This window comes from Phragmites australis, chromosome 16, assembly GCF_958298935.1.
Source record: "Phragmites australis chromosome 16, lpPhrAust1.1, whole genome shotgun sequence".
NCBI lineage: Eukaryota > Viridiplantae > Streptophyta > Magnoliopsida > Poales > Poaceae > Phragmites > Phragmites australis.
The window spans coordinates 26,227,667-26,252,639 of NC_084936.1; the positions used below are offsets into that span (position 1 = coordinate 26,227,667).

Genomic DNA, 24,973 nt, shown 5'->3' on the forward strand with positions numbered 1-24,973 from the left:
ATTTATGAGTTACAAAAGTATTTTTTAACCAAATCTACACATGTGATTTTAATATTTCCAAACCAAGTATTTTTAAAGTTATTGATAATCAAAGTTTGAAAATTTTGACCGAATCTTATCTAAAACACCTAAGTATTTGTGACCAAGTACTCAGATCACTTTACATCCAGTCCAATCAAAAGGATTGGCACACCTTGGAATTGAAGTTCATATCTTGTAAAGCAAATACTAAAAGATATTTGTTTCTGCAAATTCATATATTTCATTCAATTCAGGCTGTCAAAATTAAGGATATACTACTGAGTTTTCTTTATTACATAAGGAACAAATTTGAGTATAGCATGACAACTCTTTCATGCATCAGACACCTGAACATGCACATCCTTTTTTTGAGAATACTCAATTTGCCCATCCTTAGTTCAGGTCATGCCAGAGATGAATTCTTGTGTTGTTTTGGTATGAAGAAAACAATGTAGTACTCCGTACCATCTGCGTTATACTATTCCGGTTGCCATTAACAACACATGGCAGCATACACTTTTTTTTTCAATTTTCTCTTGAAATCCTGAACAAAAAATATGGTTTCTATTTACTGACCATATTACGGAGCAGAGATGATAAAGAACCGGTGGGGCCGATCTGGTACGGACCCATATAGGCACGGCTCGGCTACGACCTGACTTAATCGATCTGGTTACTGTAACATGTTGTATTATGCCAGTCCATTTATTATCTCCTCCGTCCACAGCACAACCCATCAGTCATCGTATCGTGTCATGCCATGCCGGGCCAGGCTGAGCATGATTGCAACATGAAGGCACGATCGATCTGACAACACGGCAAGGCCTAGCGAGCACAGTGGAGGCACAATCAGGGTTCAAAAAACCATCGATAACCGCCCAAAAATCGCGGTTACCGACCTTCTCGGTCCGGTCCGGTTTCAGAAACCGAACGGTAACCGAAATTTGAATTTAAAAAATTCAAAAAAATAAAAACATTCAAAAAAAATCTTTAAAAAAACTAGACACAATTCTAAGACCTTATGTGAATTTTTTTTTTCAAAAATAATGTCGCTTGCATCATATTCTATAGGGAGAAAGTTTGAAAAAAAAATGAAAAAAATTGAAACGTGCGGCTCAGTTATTAACTCACGTTAAGGAAAAGTGTAACATGCAAACACATATTTTTCTTGTATAAAACGTATTTTAAGAGAATCTTTAAAATTGATTTTACTTTATTTAGAGTTTTATTAAATTCTCTATGATTTTTACAAAGTTCACAAGTATAAAGTGAATATGTTAAGAAACAGCACTGTAATTAACTTTTTCATGTCTACTATTATTTTTTATACATAAATCATAGTATAAATAAGCTAATGAAAGTGGTTTCACTAATTTTTGAGGTGTGATGGATCAGTTATGAATTAATCTAGTCGCAACACATTTACACAATCATGCATGTTACAATAACTAATTTATGAGTTCATGTATTTTTAAAAGACATAGGATCATGTAAGAAGACTAACAAAATTAGTTTCATAATTTTTGGATTAGCAAAGAGTAAACTATGTATTTAACTTGGTTTAAAAAATACAATTTCTCACAAAAAAAATTTGAACTTTTTTATGAGTATAAATACTTTTATCATGTAGATCATGTTACAAGGAAGCCAACAAAATTTGTTTCACTTGATTTGAAGCTCAGATGAATTAGTTATTGATTTTACAAGGTTTAGCTCTTTTTTGGATTTTTTTGTTGAACTGCGCTGAAATTCGATAAAACTGCTCGATAAATCAAGAAAACCGAGCGGTTACCGACCCAAACCGCTCGGTAACCGACCAAAACCGAGCGGTTACCGAACAGCTAAAATCGCAATTTTTTTTTTCCAAAATTCAAATTTTGCCAAATGAATTTTCTTCGAATTTTTTTGAATTTTTGATCGGTAACCGCGGTTATCGCGCATTTTCGGTTACCGCCGGAGCTCGGTAACCAAGCTCCGGTCGGTAAATTGAACCATGGGCACAATCGGTCCGTCAGCACAGTTGTGCACGGTAGGCCCGACAGCACTCAAAAATAAAAAAAATAAAAAATAACAGCTACAAAATTCTAAATATATATATATATAATAAATAAATAAATATGAGCTTTATTGATTAGTTGTCTCCTTAAAAAATCTTTCTACTAGAAGAAAAAAAGGTACAACTTATGACTATGTTTCAAAAATTATATAGTTTTATTAGAAATCTCATATTTTTCTTGCAATAATATGCTTACATAAGTGTCCCGTTTTATTTGTAGACATGTCAATCAATTTTACTTAGCAAATCTTACTTGTTCCCTATTAATTTTTCTAAAAACCTTTTCAAAATATTGCTACACTTATGTTTATGCACGTGAGTTCTCAGTATCTTGATCTACAAATGGAAATATAGAATTGAGTTGTTAAAGTGAGCAAGCGGCTTTAGCTTGCAAGTAGAAAAAGAGATATGGGTGACCGATGGGAATAGAATATTGAGATCACTGGAAGTTTGGCAAGAACAAATGGTGGCTATTTATAGGCCAAGATAGAGGGGGTGGCAGGTACTGGTTCACTTTTGGAAAAAAAATCATAAATAATCAAAAATAATAGGGAGATATAATTAATTCTAAAGATAAGCTTTATTGATAGTTTGTCTTGTTAAAAACTTTTCTAGCAAGGGAAAAAAAAGTACAATCTAGCTAAAAAAATAAATATTATATGTTCTCATCAACATCTAGATACAAATTTTTGAATGAAGCTTGAAGCTCAGTGTTCTTTGCAGTGTGTTGCATTCGCGTTTTAGCTTGTTCCTAATATTTTACTATAGTGAGTATTTCAACCATCTCACTTGTAAGATTTGTTCTTCTCTCTTCGATTATCCTTTCAGTAAGACTGAAGGCAGCCTCAGAAAAAATTGTAGATACGAAAAGCGTTAATAAATCTCATGCTAATAGCGAAAGTATTGTATAATTCGTTTTGTACTCATGCTACCATTGCAATATGTTGGAATTTTATTATTCATGGTTAATAATGTCGCTATCGATGAAAGTAGTTAGCTCTCCTCCGGATGTTGAAATTACAGCGCTCGTAGTCGTAGACGGTCGTGATGAAGAGTCTGAACTTCTTGATGAAGAACCTCTGTCAAATATTTTTCCCCATGTTCTCATCTTCTTACTTGTTATGAGTGCTAGTGGAGGTCGTTGCAGGCGAACCATGGCATAATTTATTTCATATTTACTATAAACATCGAATAACATAGAACAAATATTAGTATAATAAATAGAATAATTATGGTCAAGAGTATCACCTAGAATTATAAGAACTCTAAAAAACCTAGGATTTTAGCTCTACAATCTAAAATAAAGACAAAGACATACAACAAAATAATTTATTTTTAATACTTTAAAATTTTAGATTTCATAGAAACTACACGATCTCTTAGAAGATTGTCATTTTCATAGTTATTTAAATGAGTACCAATTTCAACAATATTATACACTAATAAATAAGATGTTAGGTAATAAACTCCTCATAAACTCACAGTTGAATCATAAAAAAATTCAAAAAACTCTAGTATACTTTCGGGAACATACCAATACGTTTCTGTGAGTAAAGTTTGACCCCATACTAATGATAATGTGTATGAATAAACACATCAAATATGCTCTTATATGGTACTCCATTCGATTGCAAAAGTAGGTTGTTTTAGACATATGCACAAGGATTAAGAAAGTAGATCAAATGACCTTGTTGCCCCTTATTTATTTTGCATTGAAAAAGATAACTCATTCATTTGTGAGAGTGATAGTATTTATTAAACAAGGGCAAGAAGAGAACAAAAGAGAAAAAAGTGCATAGAAGTTTGAGAATGATTTATATTTAGAGAATAGTTAATGAGGCTAAAATGACCTACATTTGCAATCAGAGGGAGTATAAGATTTTTTTGCATCAAGAAAGTAGAGTTCCATATTACCGGCATGTCCATCTTACCTTTCTTGCGAAACTTCGGAAGTACCAGCTCTTCATCTTTTAGAGCATGTGCTTACCGATGCATGTGCACCTGTGGATCCTAACGATAGAGGTGCTTTTGTATCACCTGCATGTGAATTAACCAGAGGTTAACAGTCGGGTCTATCATCACCTGCAGCACTGGTATTAAATGGGTCATAGTCCCTGTAAGTCCTTGGAGAAAAAAAATTATGATGATGGATGTATTATGATCATGATCATCAGCATCCATGATCAATGTCTAATGGCACTAAAAAAATTAAATATTCAGAGTTAGAAATAATCAAATAATAAAATAACGATATAAAAAATCACCAAGATTTCTTTAAGACAACAGGATGATATTTTTAAAATGGCTCGTATTTTTGTAACAATTCAAACTAATTTTGCCAAATTATCGCAAATTGTAGAGAATATTGAGACAAGAATGAGAGGAGGAAACAAGAGAGCGAATGGTGTTGCTGGTGTGAAATAGAAGGGCAGGGTAGTCCTCTATTTATAGGTGAAAAATGATAATTTTTACAATTTCTTTTTGTTTTTTTTTAGCTCCAAACCAAACAATCCCTATAGGCGTGTTTGGATGCCCTACTGAGAGCGTGCATGCACCGACGGATGCAGAGCAGAGCGGTGTGCGCGTGTTTGGTTGGCGCTCGTGACTGCACCCGCTCGTGCAGCTGCATCCGCCCAGCTAGGCTCGGGGAAACGCCGGAATCGACCGTTTCCGTTGGGCCTAGCTGGGGAGATGCAAAAATACTATGCGTACGGATTTTTTATTTAACTTTCGATTTTATTTAGAGATCTAAAAATTCTAAATGTTTTCGTGAGCAAATTAGAGCTCACTAACAATCCATTTTAATTAGGTTGATCAAAAAGCCTAAGTCAATATTTAATTAAATCCTCCAAAAATCATAAAAAAATTGACTAATATTCTTATCCGGTGATGTACTAATTTTTAAAAATATTTTCGACACTAGATTATTTGGTAAAAAAAAGTGAGTTCATTTGTAATACAACATATACTTATACAGACAACCAAACATAATCTCTTCTCAACCAAACTGAACACATACAGCCAACCAAATAAACCTTACTGCATCTCCCTAACATATCTCAACTCAACCTGTATGACTTATACGAGTCGGACTGAGAGTATACGGTAATCAAACAGACCCTATATCTACACGCTGAAATCTGAGTCGTTTCAGAGTTCTTCTTGAACGAGACCTCAGTGTGACTGACAGTGTTGCTGGTGTTTGTGAGAGAGTTCTTCTCACTGGTTGAGCCAGAAGTCTCCTCTTTCTTATCCTGTCCATCATGCTCAGCTCGTGTGCAAGCAGCTCAGAACGCGAGATGGGCCGAGACGGCCGGAGGAACATTTAGGTCCATTGTACGACCCATCTAGCCCAGTCTGGAACCGGGATAGCCTAGAGCTTGGCCCATTAAGGGGGGTATTCCGAAGGATTTCTATAGAAAACTTGGCATCGTTGTAGTTGTAGACTTGTAATTGTAATTCGATTCTCTCTCTCTTGAAAAAAAAGACATGTAATCTGATTACCCAAACAGAAATTCAAGCGTCGATTAATATGTTCCAACCCGGGTAGCATAAGCGTCAGAAATGAGAAGTACTCCAGTACTTGAATATTTTCACCCATACTTGAAGGTGGTGTATTTCACTGCTATATTGCGTATACTGACGCCTCAGCTCTTGTAGATACTCCTTCAAACCGGGTTCTTTGATGGAGTAACGCAGTAACAGCAGCAGGAGCAGTCGAGCTTCTGATAATTTTGGCAACTGTCTCGGTTCAGAAGGGATGGACGCGACGAAGGTTTTGGCACCGCAGGAGCATAGAAAAGGGGCAAGTTATTTGCAGGCTCCCAGAAGCGTATCTATTTGATATTAAGATATGTTTGTTTGAGTTTCTATTTTTAGTTTCTCTAATAAACTGTATTTTTTTTTCTGAAAAACTATTTTTAATTTTAGCTATTAGATTTTATAATAATTTTTTTTCTCAACATACTATTTTAAAAAAGCTACTCTGAGTTAGTTTCTCAGCTTCTATTTTATTTCCTCACAAGTAGCTTTTTAACTTATTCAATTACTTTTCAACAAATCCGTTTATTTGAGTTTATGACTTTTAAGTTTTTAATAAAAATAGAAACCAAAAGAAACTTAAAACAACAGACTCTACCTATCAGGTAGACCATAACTATCAGGTAGACCAGTTGACCACCCAGCTGCAGAGCTCAGGCTCTCTACAGACATTTCACCGCGAGCTGGTTTTCAGGGGGAAAAAAGAAAGAAACAATAGAACCGACCCAGAATCCCAATCTTTTTGCAACAAGCATGCTTTTTCAACGTACGACGTTGCGGATTGGCGTTACAATGATTGCGTCGACACCTCCGATGTCTGAATTCCAGAGCTGCTCGCCTCGGACACGCGGAAAGAGAGGGGGAAAGGACGAGAAAGCAAAAGGCCATGGCAGGGCAGGCAAAGACCGTGGACCAAGCAACAGCCTTGTTTGGCAGCAGCATGCGCCACGCGGGGTGCGAGTACTGTGGCAGTAAGCCAGTCCTACGGTCCCGTACCGCAGAAATAGGAGCACCAGGAATTTTCGTATACTGCTTTCTCCTCAATGCGGTAACAAGACTTTAAGGCGAGAAGAACTTGCTTTCAGAGAGGGAAAAAAAAGGATGAAAAGAACACTCTTTTGTTCTAGAATTGCCAACCCTTTTGACCCTTTGGTGTGTAAAGACTCTAGCCAATGTTCCTCCTCCAAAGAAAAAGTCTACCCAAGCACCCATGTCTACGTTGCCTGACACAACTTGCATCAGCACGTTGCGACTTGCAAGCACCAATTTCCTCTTCGCACGAAACGCCACCGACATCGAGGTCAAACTCAGCTCAGCACGACGAGCAGCGTTCGGTTTCACCTTCCCATCGGATGCTTGCTTGCTGCTTCTCCTCTCGGCCAGGCATAATGCGCATTGATGCAACCGGTCAGAGTTACAGAGCTCCATTTTTTCCAACAAAAAAGAGTTAAAGAGTTCAGCGGTGGCAGGAAACGCAGCAGGTAGCCAGGCAAAAAAAGAGCGACGCGGCCTCGCCACCGCGCTCGCAGCCGAGCGGGTGAGCGGCCGTGCCAACCCCCAAGTGGTGCGCCGCGAGGGGGGGGAGGCAGGAGACGCTCCTCCCCGGGTCGCTGCCGCGCAGGGCCCCTGGGGACGGTGGGCGCGCGGGGGACGGGGTCGGGCAACCAACCACCGCGGTGGGGTGGGGCGCAGCGCAGCGCAGCGGAGGGGCGGTGGTACTGGTACGGCTTATCCATCTGTCCGAGCTCGGTGCAAGTCTGCCGACTTGGGAGCGGCGGTCGTGTCTTGTTGGCGCGCGGTGGCCTGCGCTTTATCGCGGCGGTTTTTTTATTGGGGCGTTGGGTTTCAAGACTTTGAGGGTTCCAGCGTCAACGGAGCAATGGCATACTGACGTTCTCGGTTCTATCCCTGTGTTAGGTGAACTCGACAATGTGATCTCAGGTCACGAGCAACGCGGGGACGTGTCAGTTGTCACGCTAATGGAAGGCGTCACTGTTCATCCCCTGTGTTTTACATGCCCTCAAACATGAACACTGTAAAGTCAATATTATTATAGAGTAGTACGATCTTTATTTACTTTAGTATGTGTGTTTATTAAATTGTTTTTTTAAGAAAAAGTAGGAGAGCTATCGATCATATTAATAAAGAAAAATACTTGATGAGTAAGTATAAGTGGTGGCCGGTCATGGCCAGAAATGAACCGAAAGTTATTCTCTCCACATAAACCGTCCTAGTGACACCTTCCTGCAAATCCCTGGGTTTTCACTTCCTCCTTGACACTCTAGCCCATGAAGTGTGCAGGTTGTTCTGTTATACTGGAGGTTTTAGCGTTACAATTCTTTCGGATCTTCTAACAAACGAGGATGATGAGTGACTTGAGAGCCCTTCTAGGAATGCTTAGGCTATCCACCATTGGTGGATGCGGATGGATTGTTGCTAGAGGACCAATGTGAGGGATGACTGTGATGCACACTCCATTAGTAATGGCGAGACGCGTCTGATGAATCTACAATCGGTGAACAAGTGATGGGCCGTCTCAAAGTCCTTTATGCACAGTAGGCAATATGAGTTATGGTGCCACGCTCTGGTGGTTAGCCTATCCGATGTCCATAGACTGTTCTAGATTGCCAGCTAAGAGAAGAATGTGCACTTTCAGAGGTGCCTACACTTCCCAAATTAGAGATTAGAAGTTCATACCCGTTGAACCCACAAACTATGCTTTTATATGTCAAATCTTCTATGTACTCTCCATGCTCTATGAATTTCCAAACGATGGTGTCATGGGTGGACGATTGTAATTGCAATATCTAGATTGCAGACCAAAGTTATATGTATTCAATAATTCATCGATGCATGATGCCAAACGAGAACGAAAGGTCGTGCAACCAACAACTATTTAAAATTGTATCACATATATTCCTATATATCACTGATCATAGTAACATGTTAAAATATGAAATTATCTCTCACTAGACATATCATTACGACAAGTTGCCTCACTTGTTTATCATATCTAAGTCATAAAGTTGTGTTGTTAGTTGTGTCTTCTATATTTAGGTCATCTCCAACAGCTACCTTAAATTTTCATCTAAAAAATACTATTACAGCATTCCTTATTTTTTTATCTCCAACAATTACTCTATTTCTTACGTTTTACTATTCTTTTCCTCCATCCGAACCCACTGTCATCCTCTATCTACAGTACTGCTACAGAAATCCGACAGTGTTTTCCCGGACCCACTGCCAGCCTCTGTGAACAGTACTACTACAGCACTGCGGAGCTACAGTGCTCCGACAAATTCACAGCTCGATGCTCCCTCGTAACACTGTAGCGTACTGTAACACTGGATAGAGATCTGCTGGAGATACTTACAGTAGACCGTAAAAGTACTGTAACACTGGAATCTGTAAATTTGGGGATTTCATTGGAGTTAGCTTTACTTGAAATATCTACTTTTCAAAATTAAATTATATCCACAGTCACCCATATTAAACATCCAAATAACAGGATATTAAACTACAGAAAGTCTCTCCTCGTTTATCCCTATCCCCGACCAACAGGCGATCCTCTAACGTACTACACGCCTGCTAACATACTGGCTCGGCCCCACGTGTCATCGGTCGAGTATCCCGTCCGACCGAACCCGCAACGCAAGCCAGCGGAGGAAACCACAAAACCACCGCGAGCCCCCAAACCCCCGAAACGAAACGCGCCTCCGCAGCAGAAGCGAGGGAGGGATCCCCACCCATTTCGATTTTCAAAAAGGCGAGGAGGAGCCGCACCGCCGCCTTCCCGCCGCCGCCGACGACGAGAGAGGAGAGGAGAGGAGAGGCCCCCTCCTCCTCCCCGAACCCAATGGTGTCCGACCAGGAGCTGGCCAACTACGTGGAGTCCCTCGTCCGCCAGACCGCGAGCCGCGGCGGCGTCGGGATATCGGCCGACGCTGTGGTGCGGCAGCTCGGGGCGCAGCTCGGCGTCGACCTCTCCCCCAAGGCGCAGCTCATTCGCGACATCCTCGTCGCGCTCCTCGGCCCGGCGGCCTCGGCTCCGGCTCCGGAGCCCGCCTCGCGGAAAGACCCATTTGACCCTGACCCTGCCGCCGGCACCGCTGCTTCTGCGCAGCTGCCCTTCTCCCCCTCCGCCGCGGCGTCCGTCTCCGCGCCCGCCGTGCCCCACTTCTTCCCGCAGCAGATGCAGTCCTACCTCTCCGCCACGCCGCCGTACCAGCAGCACCGCCCCAGCGCCCCCGCCTCGCCGTTCGACGTCCCCGTGTCGTTACGCTACGCGCAGCAGCCGTTCTCGCAGCTCAGCGAGGCGCAGCTGCGGGGGATGGCTTATCTCCAGCAGCACCGGCAGCAGTACGAGCAGATGGCCGCGACGGCGACGGCGACGGCGGCTGCTGCAGCTGCAACCGCAGTTACTCCGGTGGAGAGTCCCCGTGCGGCGGCAGCCCCGGCCGTCTCCAAGAAGGACAGGTGGTGACTCCTCACTCTGGTCCCGTCTTTTTTTTATTAACTTCGAATTAGGGTTTGGATTACCCAATTAGCTGCTAGATGCGCCTACTCCTGCGGTTTCATTTAGGAGTAGCTTCTACTCGAAGCTAAGATCCTAAACCTGTAGGACGTGAGTTTTGTTCCCTTTTCAGATTGTTTGGTGGCTTGAGGTTGGTTTAAGTGCAAAGAGATACTTTTTTGGTGGTTACAGGGTCTTGTGTGTGTGTTAGGGATTTGGACTTAATTATTTCTGGTGGACAGAAATGTTTTATAACGGTTACTCGAGTGATTAGTGGGGTGGGCCCGGTGGGGTAAACTGGAAGGAACTGATTTCTAGCGCTTCAATTGGTTCATGTGAGGGATTTTGTGGTGCATGTCTACTTGTTCCAGACATTTAATGTCCATGGACGATTAAGGGACTTACTTCTAGTGTACCTGAGAAAATCTTTGAATTCTGCCGTAGTTATGCCAACCGTACCTGCAGAATTGAAGCCTCTGAACTCGTTGGAGTGATAATGGATTCTCTCATCCCCATCAAAATGTTTGCTTTTCAAGCAACCGGGTTGAAGAAACAAATAAAGCTTGCTTATCCATAACGTCCACTGTGCTTAACAAATGGATTGGCAGATTGAACTACATTTAGGTATCGAGCTGGAACTAGAAAGGAGCCTTTCAATATTGGAATATGTCTTTTCACTTCAAAGAAATTTACAACATTTTGTAAGTACTAAAACCATATTTCGCAAACATCAATCTGTCTGCTAGGAAGAATATTCCTGATGTCAAATCCCGAGGGGTGCTTCTCCTAGGATAGTAGGAGATATTAATATGTCCCTTGTTCTCAAATGTCTGTCATCTTTCACCAGTTTTCAGTCTGTTCACTGAACTTGTTATTCTGGTTGTGTAAATGAAGCAGTACTAGTACTGGAGTAAAACGAAAAGGTGGTTCAGGAGGGTTAAACAAAGTCTGTGGTGTGTCGCCAGAGCTGCAAGCTATTGTTGGTGAACCAACCATGGCAAGAACCGAGGTTCATTCTACTGTCCCATCTTTGTAATGTCCTGTCTTAATGATTACATCATGGCAGAAACCCTGAGATTGTTAATCAACCGCAGATTGTTAAGCAGCTTTGGGCATACATTCGAAGGAACAACTTGCAGGATCCTAATAATAAGAGAAAGATCATATGCAATGAGGAGCTACGATTAGTTTTTGAGACTGATTCCACTGACATGTTCAAGATGAACAAGCTTTTAGCTAAGCATATACTTCCTCTTGAGACTACAAGTAGGTGTTTCCTGACACATCATAGCTAAATTGTCACGAAATAATCAATATTTTGTTTAAGGAACATGTGTTGAAAATTATTGCAGAAGATTCGAAGAAATTGAAACCTGCGGGCAGTGAACCTATTTCTCCTGTTGAAACTGATGCTAACCAACTTCCAATTACCATGTCTGATGCTCTTACAAGCTTTTTTGGGACTGGAGAAAGAGAGATGCCCCATTCTGAGGCCGTCAAGCGTGTGTGGGACCACATTAAAAGCAATAATTTAGAGGTTAGTGGATGATTACTATCAGAGCCTTTATGCGCTATATTGTTCTTGTATGAGTATGAATGTTGTATGCGGTTTTATATTTCTGGTTGACATTGCAAAGTTATTGTGTCCAACAATGGAAAAATATGCAAAGTGAAAAGAAATGTGATCTCTTTTATATAATACCTTGATGGTCTTCCAAAAAAATATATAGGAATCTAGAATTACTATCTCATTAGGAAGAAAATGTAAATGCTGTAAACGCCACATGAATGAGTAACTGCATTCCTTTACTTCAGAGTTCAGACTGCTGTTGTCATGCCTGGTAATGTTTCTAATTCATAACAGATTTTGTTGACTGGGTACCCTACTTGGTGGTTAATTAATTTTTTTTATTTGGTAGATCTCTTGCTTTCTGTTTTCTGTATTAGATTTTTGATCTGGTTGGTGGCTTAGTTGTTGGTTGATCAACTAGATGTATGTGGTAGTTGTTTCTAGATGTAAGTGGTTGAGTGTATATTTTCCATGAGCTTTTCTTTTTTGAACTTGAAGTATTGGTACATGAGGTCGATAGGCTTTTCAATATAGTATTTGGCCCATTATAAAATCATTAAATCTTAAGCAACACATGCAAGTTAGTGCAGATTGCTTCTATATGCAAGTTGGTTTATTGTCTACTCTTTTGACCTATGACAAGAGTGAAGCATAAGCAAAGCATGTCCCATAGAATCCCTCCTTTTCTGTTGGTGTTTTCATACATAACTTAAGTAATGATGTTGCCACCTGTAAAGACTTCTAAGAATGATAAACCAAAACATAAGCAATAGGTGAATGGAATTGCTGGCTGTCCTTAATTAGCAGACATATCTATTGTGTAATATCGCATCCGTTCTGCTATGCCCCCTCCATCCTGTCTTCCTTTTTCATGGGGATGATCCAAGATGGTGGATCTCATTGAAATATGCATGCTGGCATATCTGAATGTAAGCATTTGTTACTGTTCTTAAAGTCACATTGAAAATATGCATGTCTCAGGCATTTGGAGGTTAGCATATTCTACAGTAGGCTCATTGACGCATAGAGCTTATATTTGTGCAAGATTTTCATTAAGCTAAGAGTATACTGTTCTTATTTCGAGGAAAGTAAGACTATACTATCTGAACTGTCTCTCCTTATGTTTGAGTTCGCTTCCTTAGTGCGGTAATTTTATAGGATCTGTGTTTTAATCCAAAACATGTATCCTTGTACAGCCATCTTGCTGTTCTCTTCTTAAAAATAATTTTATGTGAATTCCGGCATCTGTGCTAAGTACAAATTGATTGGTAACTTGGTTTGCTTTTTTATCTTGTTTTGCAGGATCCAGCGAATCCAACAGTGATATTATGTGACTTAAAACTTAAACAGCTCTTTGGATGTGAAAGTCTAACTGCTCTTGGTGTTTCAGAGTTGCTGTCACACCACCTTTTCAAGCAACATAACAAGGTCTAACTGGTTAGTTATTGACTCTCTTCCTTACGACCTGCCTAGTGTCTGTGGGATAACATACAATCCTTGCAGTTGCTTGCTTTCAAATCCTAGTTTTGTCTTTTTAAAAAAATATGTTGCAATTGTAAAAGGTGTCTATAGAAGGTGTCAGCTTTGTACAGTAATATTTTTTACTTGAGCAAAATTTATTCTTGCTGTCTACATTTCTTGCATCAGTACTTGGCCCTTATTACTGTTATTAGGAAAAAGTCCATTTTACTCCCCAAACTATACAGTTAGAGCGGAAAAACCCTTGAGCTATTAAACCTTTTGTTTAACCCTCTGGGAATCCAAATCCGGATCATTTTGCACCTTTGATAGTGGTTTTGTATATGGAAACAGTGGTTTTGCTAAGCCGATGAGAAGACAAGGGGGTGGGGACTGGCCGAGACCAGTCGAGCAGGGGGGTTTTGTATACCCGGAATCGTCCTGCCATGTTGGCCGGCTTATGTGGTAGGTCCAGTCAGCAAACCAGAGTACTAATCAGCTTAAACCACTGTCAAAGGTGCAAAATGATCCGAATTTGGATTCCAGGGGGGGTTAAACAAACGGTTTAATAGTTCCCCGGGGGGGGGGGGGGGGTTTCTGCACCAACTGCATAGTTTGGAGAAATAAAATAGACTTTTTCCTTGTTATTATTGTTGTCATTCTTAATGGCTCCTTGGCTGCTGATAACTACTAGGTCTGTTCCATATTTTTGCAGATTGGTGTTAGTTTGCTTATCTAATATGCTCACACAGAAATTGGCGATTTCTTTACTTTTGACTGCAGATGAATGGTCTACTGGACTCTAGTTGGTCTAACATCCTGGTAGTAGGCACTCAAGAGATGACACAAATTTGTTGAAAGTGTTTCTTGTATCTTTGTGACTGACTTACCTGTGGAAAAGGCTGTAGGCTAATCTCAATCTCTTCACAGTAGTGAGGAAAAGGGATGACAGTTGTTGCATATTGTCTAGCCTGATCTTGTTGAAAAGGGTCAGAAGTAGTAGTGTATCCGAATTTCATGTTTGTTAAATAGAAAGCAGTCCTGAAGCAACAGTTAAAAAGACAGTGGGAGCTGATGAGCTTTGCCTGATGTGAATTCAGCAACCATAATCATAGGTGCAGTTTGTGGTAAGAAGTTGCTTTCTCTTTTGCTGCCTGAAAGCCTCTTACATTGCTAGGGCTCTTGTTGAGGGTTGAGACATCTGTACCCCCATATTATGTTGTAGGTCATACCTAATTTATACAGTTTAGATCGTTATCAGAATGTTCCAACTTTTCCTCCCGTTTAATTTATACAGTTTCGATCGTTATCAGAATCTTATCCAAGAAGAATAGCTGTTTGCAACTAACAACTACTGTGCTCTTGCTTATAAGCACGAAAGTATAATGTTTGACGTGGTAAAGCTTTGTAGTTATCCTTGTTCAGAATTCGGTGTTTGCAGTTTTGCATCGTGTGCTTGATGATTTACAAGCTCTTGCCACTGTACAGCAGGAGATGTCGTGTCTTGCTGTCCTAAACCTACAAGTTCCTGAACATGGCGTTGAACAGTACCATGACCACCAGGCCAACGATGACGCACCAAATGGTTGAGCTGCTGCTCTTCTCGTCCAGAGTATCTTCTGGCAGAACCTTGTGCACGATGGTCGAAATTACCGCGTCCAAGTTCTGCAGTGTAGCGAAAGATAAATCTTGAGCTGTTTAGCCTTTTGCGAACAAAGTTATCGTTGCTATATTAGTGGTAACTTTGTTTCAAAATCTGTTATGTCATGCTTGCCTGCTGGATGATCTGAAGAATCCCCTGAAGAAGTGGCACGCATGTCTTGTTCACTTGGCTGCAACAACAGAAAAACAATGCGACTTAGTCAGTTTCTTCATCCTTCTGCTATCCTGGTTCCTAAAGCTGATATTCCTGCAGATGAAGATAATGTTTTGCTGGGAAAAAGAAACAGTAAACACAAACAAAATGGCAGATGTTCAATGCAGTCAGACACTAGAATTACCTGATGAGCAAGAGGCCCCTATAGACGTGAGAAGTAGAGACATTGCAGTCAATGCCCCAAGGCAGCTTCTTCCCCTGCAAGTAATTATTTCCAATGCTTCAGTTTTGTAGCCCAGTGATGAGACTGGTTTGCCACGTTAACTGATGGGGTTTTCTTAACAAACATAGAGACCATTTTATGCCCAGGTCGAAACCTGCTTCCTTCTCCGTCGGTTTGAGCACGAAAGATACATGGTGCCTGACCATCATTGCATGGAGAAGAAGGGACATGTCCTGCCAAGAATGTTTCGGGTCAAAATGCAGGATTGCAGGCAGCAGTACGGATGTGCTCGTGCAAGGGGATTGATTTATGATTTTTTACCATTAAGTTACTAAGAATTCGATCGAAATCCCTTTTGTTTAAAAAGACTTTTTTTTAACAATAGATCCCCTTGTTTCAGGTCTTCTTTAGAGACCTTTTAACGGGGATGTAAACCCAGGTTCGAGCCCTGGACCGGTGAGGACGATCTTACCGGTGAGCCATGCGCTAGTTTACAATAGTCATTCTGTTTTTACTTCTCGTCTTATCACTGCTAGAATGTTTCAACTGAAATAATCTTTCAGTGTTTAGCTATTTCTATGATCTACCTTCGGTAACATCCCTTTTTGGTCGCCGAGCAGCTCCAGCAGCTCCCTGACGCTCCGGTTCTGGATGTCAGAGTTCAGCTTCACCACCCTTCTCACGGCCCGGAAGCCGTCTCCCCCGCCGTCGCCGAACAGCCCTCTCGCGCAGAACCTACCAGCATTTCTCCCTCCTCTGCCCGTCTTGGCACGCGCGAGAGCCTCCTGCCGCCGCCGGGGCCGTCGTGATCTCTCGGAAAAACTTTTGGGCGACATGGACGGCGCTGCTGAACTGACGGAAGAGGAAGAAGAAGACACGGCAGGGTTGAGTCCATGGAGACAGACAAGCTAAATCAAATCAAATCAAATCAAATGTGGTTAGCTCTGACGTGAAATGGATATGGATCGGTGGCGTAGTGTTTTATACGATCGAGCAGGGTTTGGAATTTTGGTGTGCGATGCAAGTAAATATGTTCAAATGGACCGTGTCTATTGAGCCGTATCTCGGTCCAGTAGGCACGGTCTAAGCACGATACGGCTAGAGTCGAGATGGGTCGGACCAGTACGGCACGAGGTTACGGGTTGTGTTTGGGTCGAGCGCGCGGCACGGGCACGGCCCAGCCCAGCCGGTACGATCCGGCACGATCCGGCTCGGTATGTAAATGCTCGGTTATTTTTTATTTTTATTATATATTTTTAATTTTGTTGCTATTTTTATCTATTTTTAAGTATATATATATATATATTCATTTTTTATATATTTTTTTATCTATTTTCGGCCCGTCAGACCGACCGGGCCGTTCGGGCCGTTGGACCGAAATCGTGCTCGAACCAGCCCAGCACGATACGATTACCGACGGGCCGTACTGTGGACCGAGGGGAGACACGCGGATCAGTACGGTACGACCCGTTACAGTAGATGGGCCGTTCGAACCGTGTTCATACTGGATCTACCCGAATGATCTATTTGATCATGTTTAGATGCAAGCGATGGATGGATGCATGTCCGGCTCACACGGAAAGGATTGCATGCGATGGAAGCCATGCACGGGCGAATGTCTCCGATCGATGCGTGACATGCACACGGCTGACGGCTGCAAGGTTAAGGTTGCCAAGGTAAGGAAGGAAGGATGGATACCCTTCGAAACGTGGCTTGATGTCTATGGCTATGTCCCTAGCTAACAAGATTTAGAACCTTGGGGCCTGTCTTACCAGTAATCCATTACTCAACAAGCTGTCTTGCCAACCAGTAGTCCATCGAGTGCTAGGGCCAGTTTGAAACAAAAAAGAAATAGATAACACACGAAAGGGAGAAGGAAGAAAATACAGTGCGGAGAATTGGAAGAGACATGAATTTTAAAAGAATATTTACAATATAAAACACGAGTTGTTACCACGTCACATCTTTCTTTAATATTTTACTATCTAATAAAAAACGTATTACCCTCGTCATTCAACCTCCATGCCTTATTATCAGTTACGAATATATGAGCATTTTACTAATAAAAATAAATAAAAAATTAGCAAAGAAATTAGTTGATAATGTTATCTACATTATTTTTTTTTACGTATTCGTTCAACGACGCTCATATAATACATCCACATGTTTATACTTTAAGTTATACTAAATATTATCAAGTATAATATTTATATTTTTTTACACTCTACGAGCACTTACTATGTGTTTTGAACACAAGAATGATGAGAGTATAAAATTCTTTTCTAAGTATATAGTTGATCTGATTGCTTGGAGTCAGAATGAATGCACCGGGGCCCGTCACATCTGATCATTTTGTATGCTTCTTTCTTTAACACAGGATGCTGCCATTGGGAATCACTTCATGGCGCATTCGATGGTGAACAGTAAATGATCTGGACACACGCGTGCTACTGCCGCATGCCACGTGGGCATCGTGGCAGTTCGTGCAGATCACTGATCAGGGAGGACTGCTTGTGGGTCCCTCCCCACCGCCACCCTCTGGTGCCACATCAGCGTTGGCTGGCGGCTACGGCTCTAATAAAGCGCCTCTATGATCTCTGTGGCCGGCCACTCCATGGCCTCTGGTGTTGCCCAAGGTCAAGACGGTCCCGTGACAACAAAATTTCGTTAAAAGAAGACGTGTTCAGATGCCACTCCATGCACTGCGTATAAGGATTTCAATTTCATTTTGGATTCACTTGTGGTTATTTTTCATCCTCGGGTCTCAAATGTAAGTGAATTTTTTCGGAATTAGATATTTTCATCCTCTCTAAAATTTCTAAAACTTGTGAAATTTTATTAAAATTTTGATGAAATTTTAATCCCTACTATGTACACTGATCTTACCGCTAAAAGAAACTTCTATGGTGTAAAATATTAGCACGGGAGTTAGGAGCTGCTCCACCACTGATCAAGATGCCGTGTCCGCTTAAAAAAAAAAATCTGTGAGGGCCTTTTGTAACGTAGGAATATAGACACTGGAATAGAAATATACTAGTATTTTGGTATAAAACACAAGTGACTCTTTCGACATCATGATAGAAATTCTCTAAAATTCCAACGGAACGAGACACTCTATAGAAACAAAAAAATTAGAAGCACATTAATTCCTCTAGGACTTCATATAGATTTTTCCCACATGAATTCCAAGTCCTTTTGAGATTTCCTTATTTCCCCCCTTTCTTTTCCATATAGGCACTTAATTTCGTAGCATTACTTGTCCATTGCTCGAGGAAAAGCTCAGAAACTGCTCGTCCACACACTCACGGATCCAAAGGTCGAGCATCAGGAAATGGCAGGTTCGATCCAAGCCGGCGTGCTTATGGGGCCCGTGCTGATCACCGACCATGTTGATTCTCAGCGATTTGCCACCAAAACGATAAAAAACCTTACAGGGCATGCAGGACGTTAGGTCTGAAACTCTCTCCAATGCTTTCAATTTGCCTATTTTTATCATTTTTATTGTGACAAGGGCCTGGCTATTTTGTCATCGATTCTCACACCTCCTGTTCCAGTCTATGCTGTAAAGCAAGAAAAGGACACGCACAAGCCTGCGTCCTTCCAAATTCACCAGAAAAGCTGTCTACGCATCGATCGACACTCTGTTACTCGCAGCTGATAGGCGTACTATGTGCACAATTGTTATCTGCAGCTCCAATGATTTAATTATTAGAGTACACTTTTAAAAATTATGCAGATTTCTCGTACATTATAAAGGAGAGAAGTGCTAAGATAAGAACTGTTCCGTGCTTAAAGCTATCTCTTCACCTCGCCTTTAATTCCTTGTGGATCAAATTTGCATCACCTTGATAGTGTGGTTTCACAATTCTCTCATCCTAAAAAGCCCAAATAACTAGGATCACACTATATAACACATTACGTCTTTAATAAATATTAAACGCGTCGGTCAACCTAACCTCACCGAGTCAGTCGTGATTGAAAAATTCTTATTACTTGACTGAAAAAAAACTCATTCCAGACTAGAAAATCTCACGTCCAGAAAATCTAAATTAAGTGGATGGAAAAACTCATTAAGAAACCGAAAAACCCATTAAGAAACCGAAAAACCCTGACCCGAAAATCCCCATCTAATTACCAGAAAAACCCATTAAAAAACCAAAAAAACTCCTAGTGACCATAAAAACAATTTGGTCCATAGAAAAAATAATTTACAGTTGTGAAACCATTTTTACAGTAAATGGACATGTGTTTGCTTAGTTTGGTGACTATTAGCCTGCTGAGTGTTAAATAGGAGTGTTACAGGTATGAAACAGTTCACCGCTCCTCGAGGAATAGCTGCCGTTGCCAAAACGATGAACAAATCAAGATGCTTTGATTATTCCCCATGATCGCCAGATCATACGCAGTACGTGGAACCCATGCATGGCGCCCCGGCTAGCCAGCAGATTGGTTGTTTCTGCGACGTCCATTTCTCTGGCATGGGAACGGGAGAAAGGAGGCATGCATGTATGATCAGCCAGCTCGAACCGATTGATCGGTCGATCAACGCTGACGATGCAGCACAACAACTTGTGCGACCGGCTTCCATTTTTATACACTAGCTTTTCGGAAAAGGCGCAGAAAGTTTAGTTGATCGAACAGGAGATTGATCGCCCTCCATCTGCCGGAATTATTGGTGCCAACGGGAGCTGCCAAATGTCACATGCGAGCAATTAACCACAAAGATGAGCTCGTTAGCTGTAAAACTATCTCCTTGTAACTGTAAAACAGTGGTGGATTCGAGGCCACGGGCTCTTTTTTTTTTTCACTTTTTTTCTTCATACCTAAAAGTTGAAAAGGAGAGAGGAGAGAAGAATGCTTTTAGGTGCGCCGAAGGTGAAGGAGCTTGAGGCCCTGTTTGATTTGACTTTTTTGTCTTCTGTTTCTCAGAAACCAGAAGTAAATTCAACTAAACAGATTATTGAAGGGGTGGTTTTTGAAAAATTGAAAAACTAGTTTATGAGGTAAAATAGACTAAAAGCTGAGAAGCTGATTGAAAAAAGTTTTTCTAGCTTTTGACGTGTTAAAAAGCTAAAAATTTATTAAAAAATTAATAGCAAAAAATCATCAGCTATCAGCTAAAAGCTAGAAAGCAGCTTTTCAACCGAAATCAAAAACCTCAGCCCAAGCACTACGCCAGCTTATTTGTAAAACTTCATACTCCTGGGTTTAAGTAACATGATATTTTGATAGATGTTTTGCCCTCTGTTGATTTGTGAAAAAAAAAACGTATAAGTCACGGTTTTAACTGGGTGTAGTGATTTATGACTACAATATTTTCGATTCGTGATACTCGGGTTCATCATCTTCTTTTCTTTGAAGATGTTCATCTGGCTATATAAATATTAACGTGGCTCCAGCCACATTATTCCTGGTTCGCATCATTGCGTGGGGATATGATTTGGACATCCCCTTTGCCAGTCTCTGATCTATACGCAATCGTCTACGCAATAGGAGCACTCATTCGGCGGTTTCTTTGTTCCGAAGTTAATCCCAACAGTTAATTTCTGCGGTAATTTACACACGTCAATCAAATATGTCACGCTCTTCGATGGCAGCATTCGATCGAGCGCACATTCCTCGGCTGATCAAGTTGCGCCGCCTTCACGCCACCATCGAGTGCCAATGCTACCGAATCGATGCAGATCAATCTCTCCGACGTGGTACAAAAGAAAGAAATTTGTTACTGCTCGCGTAGATCTGGAGGCAATTAGTCATGGAGTGAGAAAACCAAAGGGATCTACGGTCAGGATCGGCCAAAGCTGGCCGACACTGCAGCAGAACGTGCAGCAACATTTTTGACGCGACGTACGCGTGTACGGTGTACCGATCCGAGCGGTGCAGTGCGTGCATTGACTGGCCTGGTGACCGAGGGAAACATGTATGATTTATCTATTTATCATACTTAATATTTATTATTTTATTATTTTTTTTTAAAATTCTATATATTTTTACATATCTCTATAATATAAATTTTAACATAAATAAACCAGATCCTTACAACTCAAAAGGATTGCCCTCACGGCCTCCAGGCCAGCTCTCCCTGCTTGGCCTTTTCTTCACCCAAATTTTAACCTTTGTCTTCTTCGTTAGGATTCAGTTATCTCTCTCCTGTTTAACCAATACAAAAGTAATATTACTCTAAACATTGCAGCTGTACACGTGGAGGATTGAGATACATGATTAGAAGAGGTAAATAGCAACTTTATAAATTTATTACGAAATAGATAGACTACTACTTATTTACTCAACGCATCTAAAGTAGAAATTAGCATAAAGAGTAATGCAGCAGAAATTCAAGTTTAACCGGAAGTTCTAATTTTAAAATAAAATTTGAAAATCTAACAAAGTGTGAGTCTTATAATTGGAATCGAACTCTAGGTTACACAGCAAATCAATCCATAACTCAATCCTATACAAAAATTAAATCTTTAGGAGAAACACCAAAAATTCAATGAGATGATCACTGTGTGAAGAAACACATCCAAGTTGATAGATTAGAAGCAAAAGAATTTAATACCCAATTGTGTACTTTTATACATGGATTTTATACCTCTAGCAACTAGAAGATTAACTCCAACAAGATGAAACACATAAATTCAGCTCAAGCACGAAAATGAAAATCGCAACCGAGATCCAAAACTTGCAAAAAATAATAAGAGAACCAATAGAGCAAAAGTAGAAGAAGGGAAATTCAAGCATATGCAAAAACATAAATTTTATTAGTCAAAGAGGTCGGTCCTATTTTAAACAAATTGCAAAGATTTTTCTCTCAAAACTCACATCTATTATATAGACTAAGCACTAATTCTTTCTCTCATCTAAAATCCTAGCACTAGACTCTCAAATGAGTGACATAAGAGGCTTAAGTGGCTGGTTCAAACTCTTACATAGCCCTATCCATTTATTTATAGACTTAAATTTTGACATCTAAGTTTTTTAGCTTATTACCAAAATACCCTTATCTTTTAGTACACTTTTAACTACCACCGATGGTATTTTGGTTAATTTCTTGCTCCGTACATCGAATGGCTACGACGTCTTCACGACTTAGCTTTGTCTAGACACAAGTTTCAGGATGTTGCCATATACTCTTCTAATCTTCTCACGGTTTTAAGGTCCAATCGTGAAACCTCTGCACTTTTCGCCACTTGCTTGCACCTTAAGCAAGCATTCTGATGTCGACACGTGCACTCCGTCTTATGATCTTGACCGTTGGCAAGTCTGTTCCGCTCTTGATCTCTCGAGCCGTCTTGTCACTTACACCGGTATCCCTTTTGCTTGACTTTATTAACACGCCATCTTCATCATCCGTTTAATGTTTTACTTGATCTCTATGTATACAACTAGATTCACCCTTAACTCTGCCCGGTTCCTTAATCGTCCGTCACCGAGAACCCGTTTAGCCCTGATCACCCGCCGTCGACCGTCAGGTTACATCCGTCACCTGTACAACATGAGACAAGCAAACACATTTCTCTAACTCTAATTTTAGTTAGTACATAATCAAAATACTTAAACCAAACTTAAACAATCTAAAACTCAACCAACTAAATCGATGACTTTATAAATTACTCATTATATATAAATCAAAATACATTTCAATATGATTTCTAAACATACCCCAGTACACACATTAATCTGGATCCTACTAGCTTCCCTGTCATGCAAGCCTCATGGCCGGCCACCTTCTGATCGACCAGAGCCACTTGCCTGAATGTACGATATGGGAGTGAGATTCCTACTCGATCTTTTTTTTTTCCTACACAGAGGCTGGCTTGCTCATTACTTTATGAACTGGCATTAAGACCATTTTGTCATTGGAGGGCCTATATATGGCCCCTCTACTTCAACACACTGCTTCACACACACACAGAGTCGCATACTCAGTCCGATCGATCTCACTGGTAAGCTCTGGTTAGCTAGGAGCTTCAGTGCCTTTTCACACAGATCGGTCCAGCTCGGCAGCCACAACTCAGCACCGATGGCCACCGTCGAGGTAATTGCGCCTTCTGATTTGGTTTTCCCATCTTGATTTGGTCTGGATCTGAGGGCGGATTATTCCATCGTCTAGCTCTTTCAAGTTGCACGCGTCGATCAAATGGATCGGTGTACTATCTTGATGCGTGTTGAACCTGATCATTTGCGGCCCATGGACAGCGAACATTGATTCTCCCGTACGTGCATGCAGGTCCAAGTCGCGAGTGCCACGCTGCCCGCCGAGGAGGCTCCGGTGGCGGTGGAGGCGGTCCAGGCGGCCGTCGTTTCCGAGGAGGCCCCGAAGGAGGAAGCCGCTGCTCCGGCTGTGGCCGAGAGCAAAGACGCAGAGCCTGCTCCGGCCGAGACGGAGGCCACCAAAGAGGCCGTGCCGGAGGTCGCTGCAGCACCCGAGACGGAGGCCACCAAAGAGCCGGAGCCGGAGGCTGCCCCGGCCCAGACTGAGACGAAGGAGGCCGAACCAGAGGCAGCTCCGGCTGAGACCGAGACCAAGGAAGCAGAGCCAGAGGCTGCATCCCCGGCCGAGGCAGAGACCAAGGAAGCAGAGCCAGAGGCTGCAGCCCTGGCTGGGACCGAGACTAAGGAGGCAGAGCCCGCCGCTACCGAGGCCGAGGCCAAAGAGCCGGAGGCCGTGCCGACTGAGGAGACCAAGGAGGAGGCGCCCGTTGCCGCGGCCGCCGCTGTTACAGAACCGGCTCCGGCGCAGGAGGAAGTGCCGGCCGACGCGACTGAGGAGGCCGTAGCCGTCGAGGCTGCACCGGCAGAGGCCGAAGCTCCGGCCGCCGCGACCGAAGAGGCCGTAGCTGTCGAGGCTGCGCCGGCGCCGGCGCCTGCTACCGAGGCCGACAAGGCCAGCGAGTGAGCTGAGTGGGCGTACGTGCGATCGATCGAGCTATCTTAGGGTGTCGTGCTCCCGCCACGGCATCTTTTTGCTGCTTCGCGTTTGCTTTCGGCGGGAGTCGTCGTTGTTTGGGTTCATCGGTTCTTGTAGCTACGTGGAGCCCCAGTAGTAAGGGGCGTGTCGAATAATGTACGTGTCTGTGTCTGTGGGGTTTCCGGGCCCAGTGTCAGTGCTGATGTGACGTGGCTTGATCGCACTTTGGTGGAGCCCGGACCCTGGAGCTCTTTGTCGTTTAATTATGTTGGTTTGTGTGTGTTCTTGTACTAGGTAGGGATGTGTGACGCTCTAGATCCAGGTTCACTGCTGAATCTGGACAAAGCCTGGTCATATTGAGTAATTTCATATTTTCTTGAAGCACCCCGATCTACGAAGATAATCTTCTGGTAGTTTAAATTTGTGGAGCAGGTAAAATATTACTCTATAAAATCTACTTTCCACTATTCTTATGAAGTTATGATAAAATTACCTATTATTACTACCAAAATAATATCTATCTCGCTCGAGTCGCCCCTGCACCCCCTTCCTCCACTCGCTTTGGCGACCCCTCCACCCTAGCCCACCGTCACCCACCTCCGCACTCCGTCTCCGACCCTCCTCCTTAGCCTGACACCGTCGCCCTTCACTCGTAGTCCTCCGCTTGCCGCCCACCTCCGCACTTCGCCCGCCGTCCTCTACCCTAGCCCCGTCTTTCGTGCAAACCTGTACGTGTCAAATCTGACCCTAGCCCCGTCTTTCGTGCAAACCTGTACGTGTCAAATCCGTCACAGCAAATGCGGCTTCTGCCAAGTTAGGTGCTTGTAAAGCTCCATGCCTGAACCCTTGTGGTTCGATTCGCACA

At 42.1% G+C, this 24,973-nt stretch overlaps 3 protein-coding genes across 4 annotated transcripts; 2 read left to right on the plus strand and 1 right to left on the minus strand.

The window, feature by feature from the left end:
- Positions 1-9,313: 9,313 nt before the first annotated feature.
- Positions 9,314-14,840, plus strand: LOC133896342 (uncharacterized). Of its 2 annotated transcripts, none has more exons than XM_062336926.1 (6): positions 9,314-10,093; positions 11,025-11,139; positions 11,225-11,396; positions 11,483-11,667; positions 13,003-13,137; positions 13,942-14,840. In XM_062336926.1, exons 1-5 carry the CDS (start codon positions 9,474-9,476, stop codon positions 13,132-13,134), a joined length of 1,224 nt encoding a protein of 407 aa, XP_062192910.1. In that variant the 5' UTR covers positions 9,314-9,473; the 3' UTR covers positions 13,135-13,137; positions 13,942-14,840. The 2 variants fall into 2 exon arrangements, with proteins under 2 accessions (XP_062192910.1, XP_062192911.1); XM_062336927.1 differs by having other exon boundaries at positions 11,028-11,139.
- Positions 14,677-16,033, minus strand: LOC133895179 (uncharacterized). The gene is made up of 5 exons (XM_062335347.1): positions 15,795-16,033; positions 15,318-15,485; positions 15,159-15,254; positions 14,933-14,990; positions 14,677-14,823 (listed from the first exon to the last, which is right to left on the minus strand). Exons 1-5 carry the CDS (start codon positions 16,031-16,033, stop codon positions 14,677-14,679), a joined length of 708 nt encoding a protein of 235 aa, XP_062191331.1.
- A 6,997-nt stretch (positions 16,034-23,030) lies between these two features.
- LOC133896487 (major latex allergen Hev b 5-like) lies at positions 23,031-24,492 on the plus strand. The gene is made up of 2 exons (XM_062337114.1): positions 23,031-23,235; positions 23,428-24,492. The coding sequence occupies exons 1-2, from the start codon at positions 23,221-23,223 to the stop codon at positions 24,094-24,096; spliced, it is 684 nt and encodes a 227-aa protein (XP_062193098.1). The 5' UTR covers positions 23,031-23,220; the 3' UTR covers positions 24,097-24,492.
- Positions 24,493-24,973: the final 481 nt, after the last annotated feature.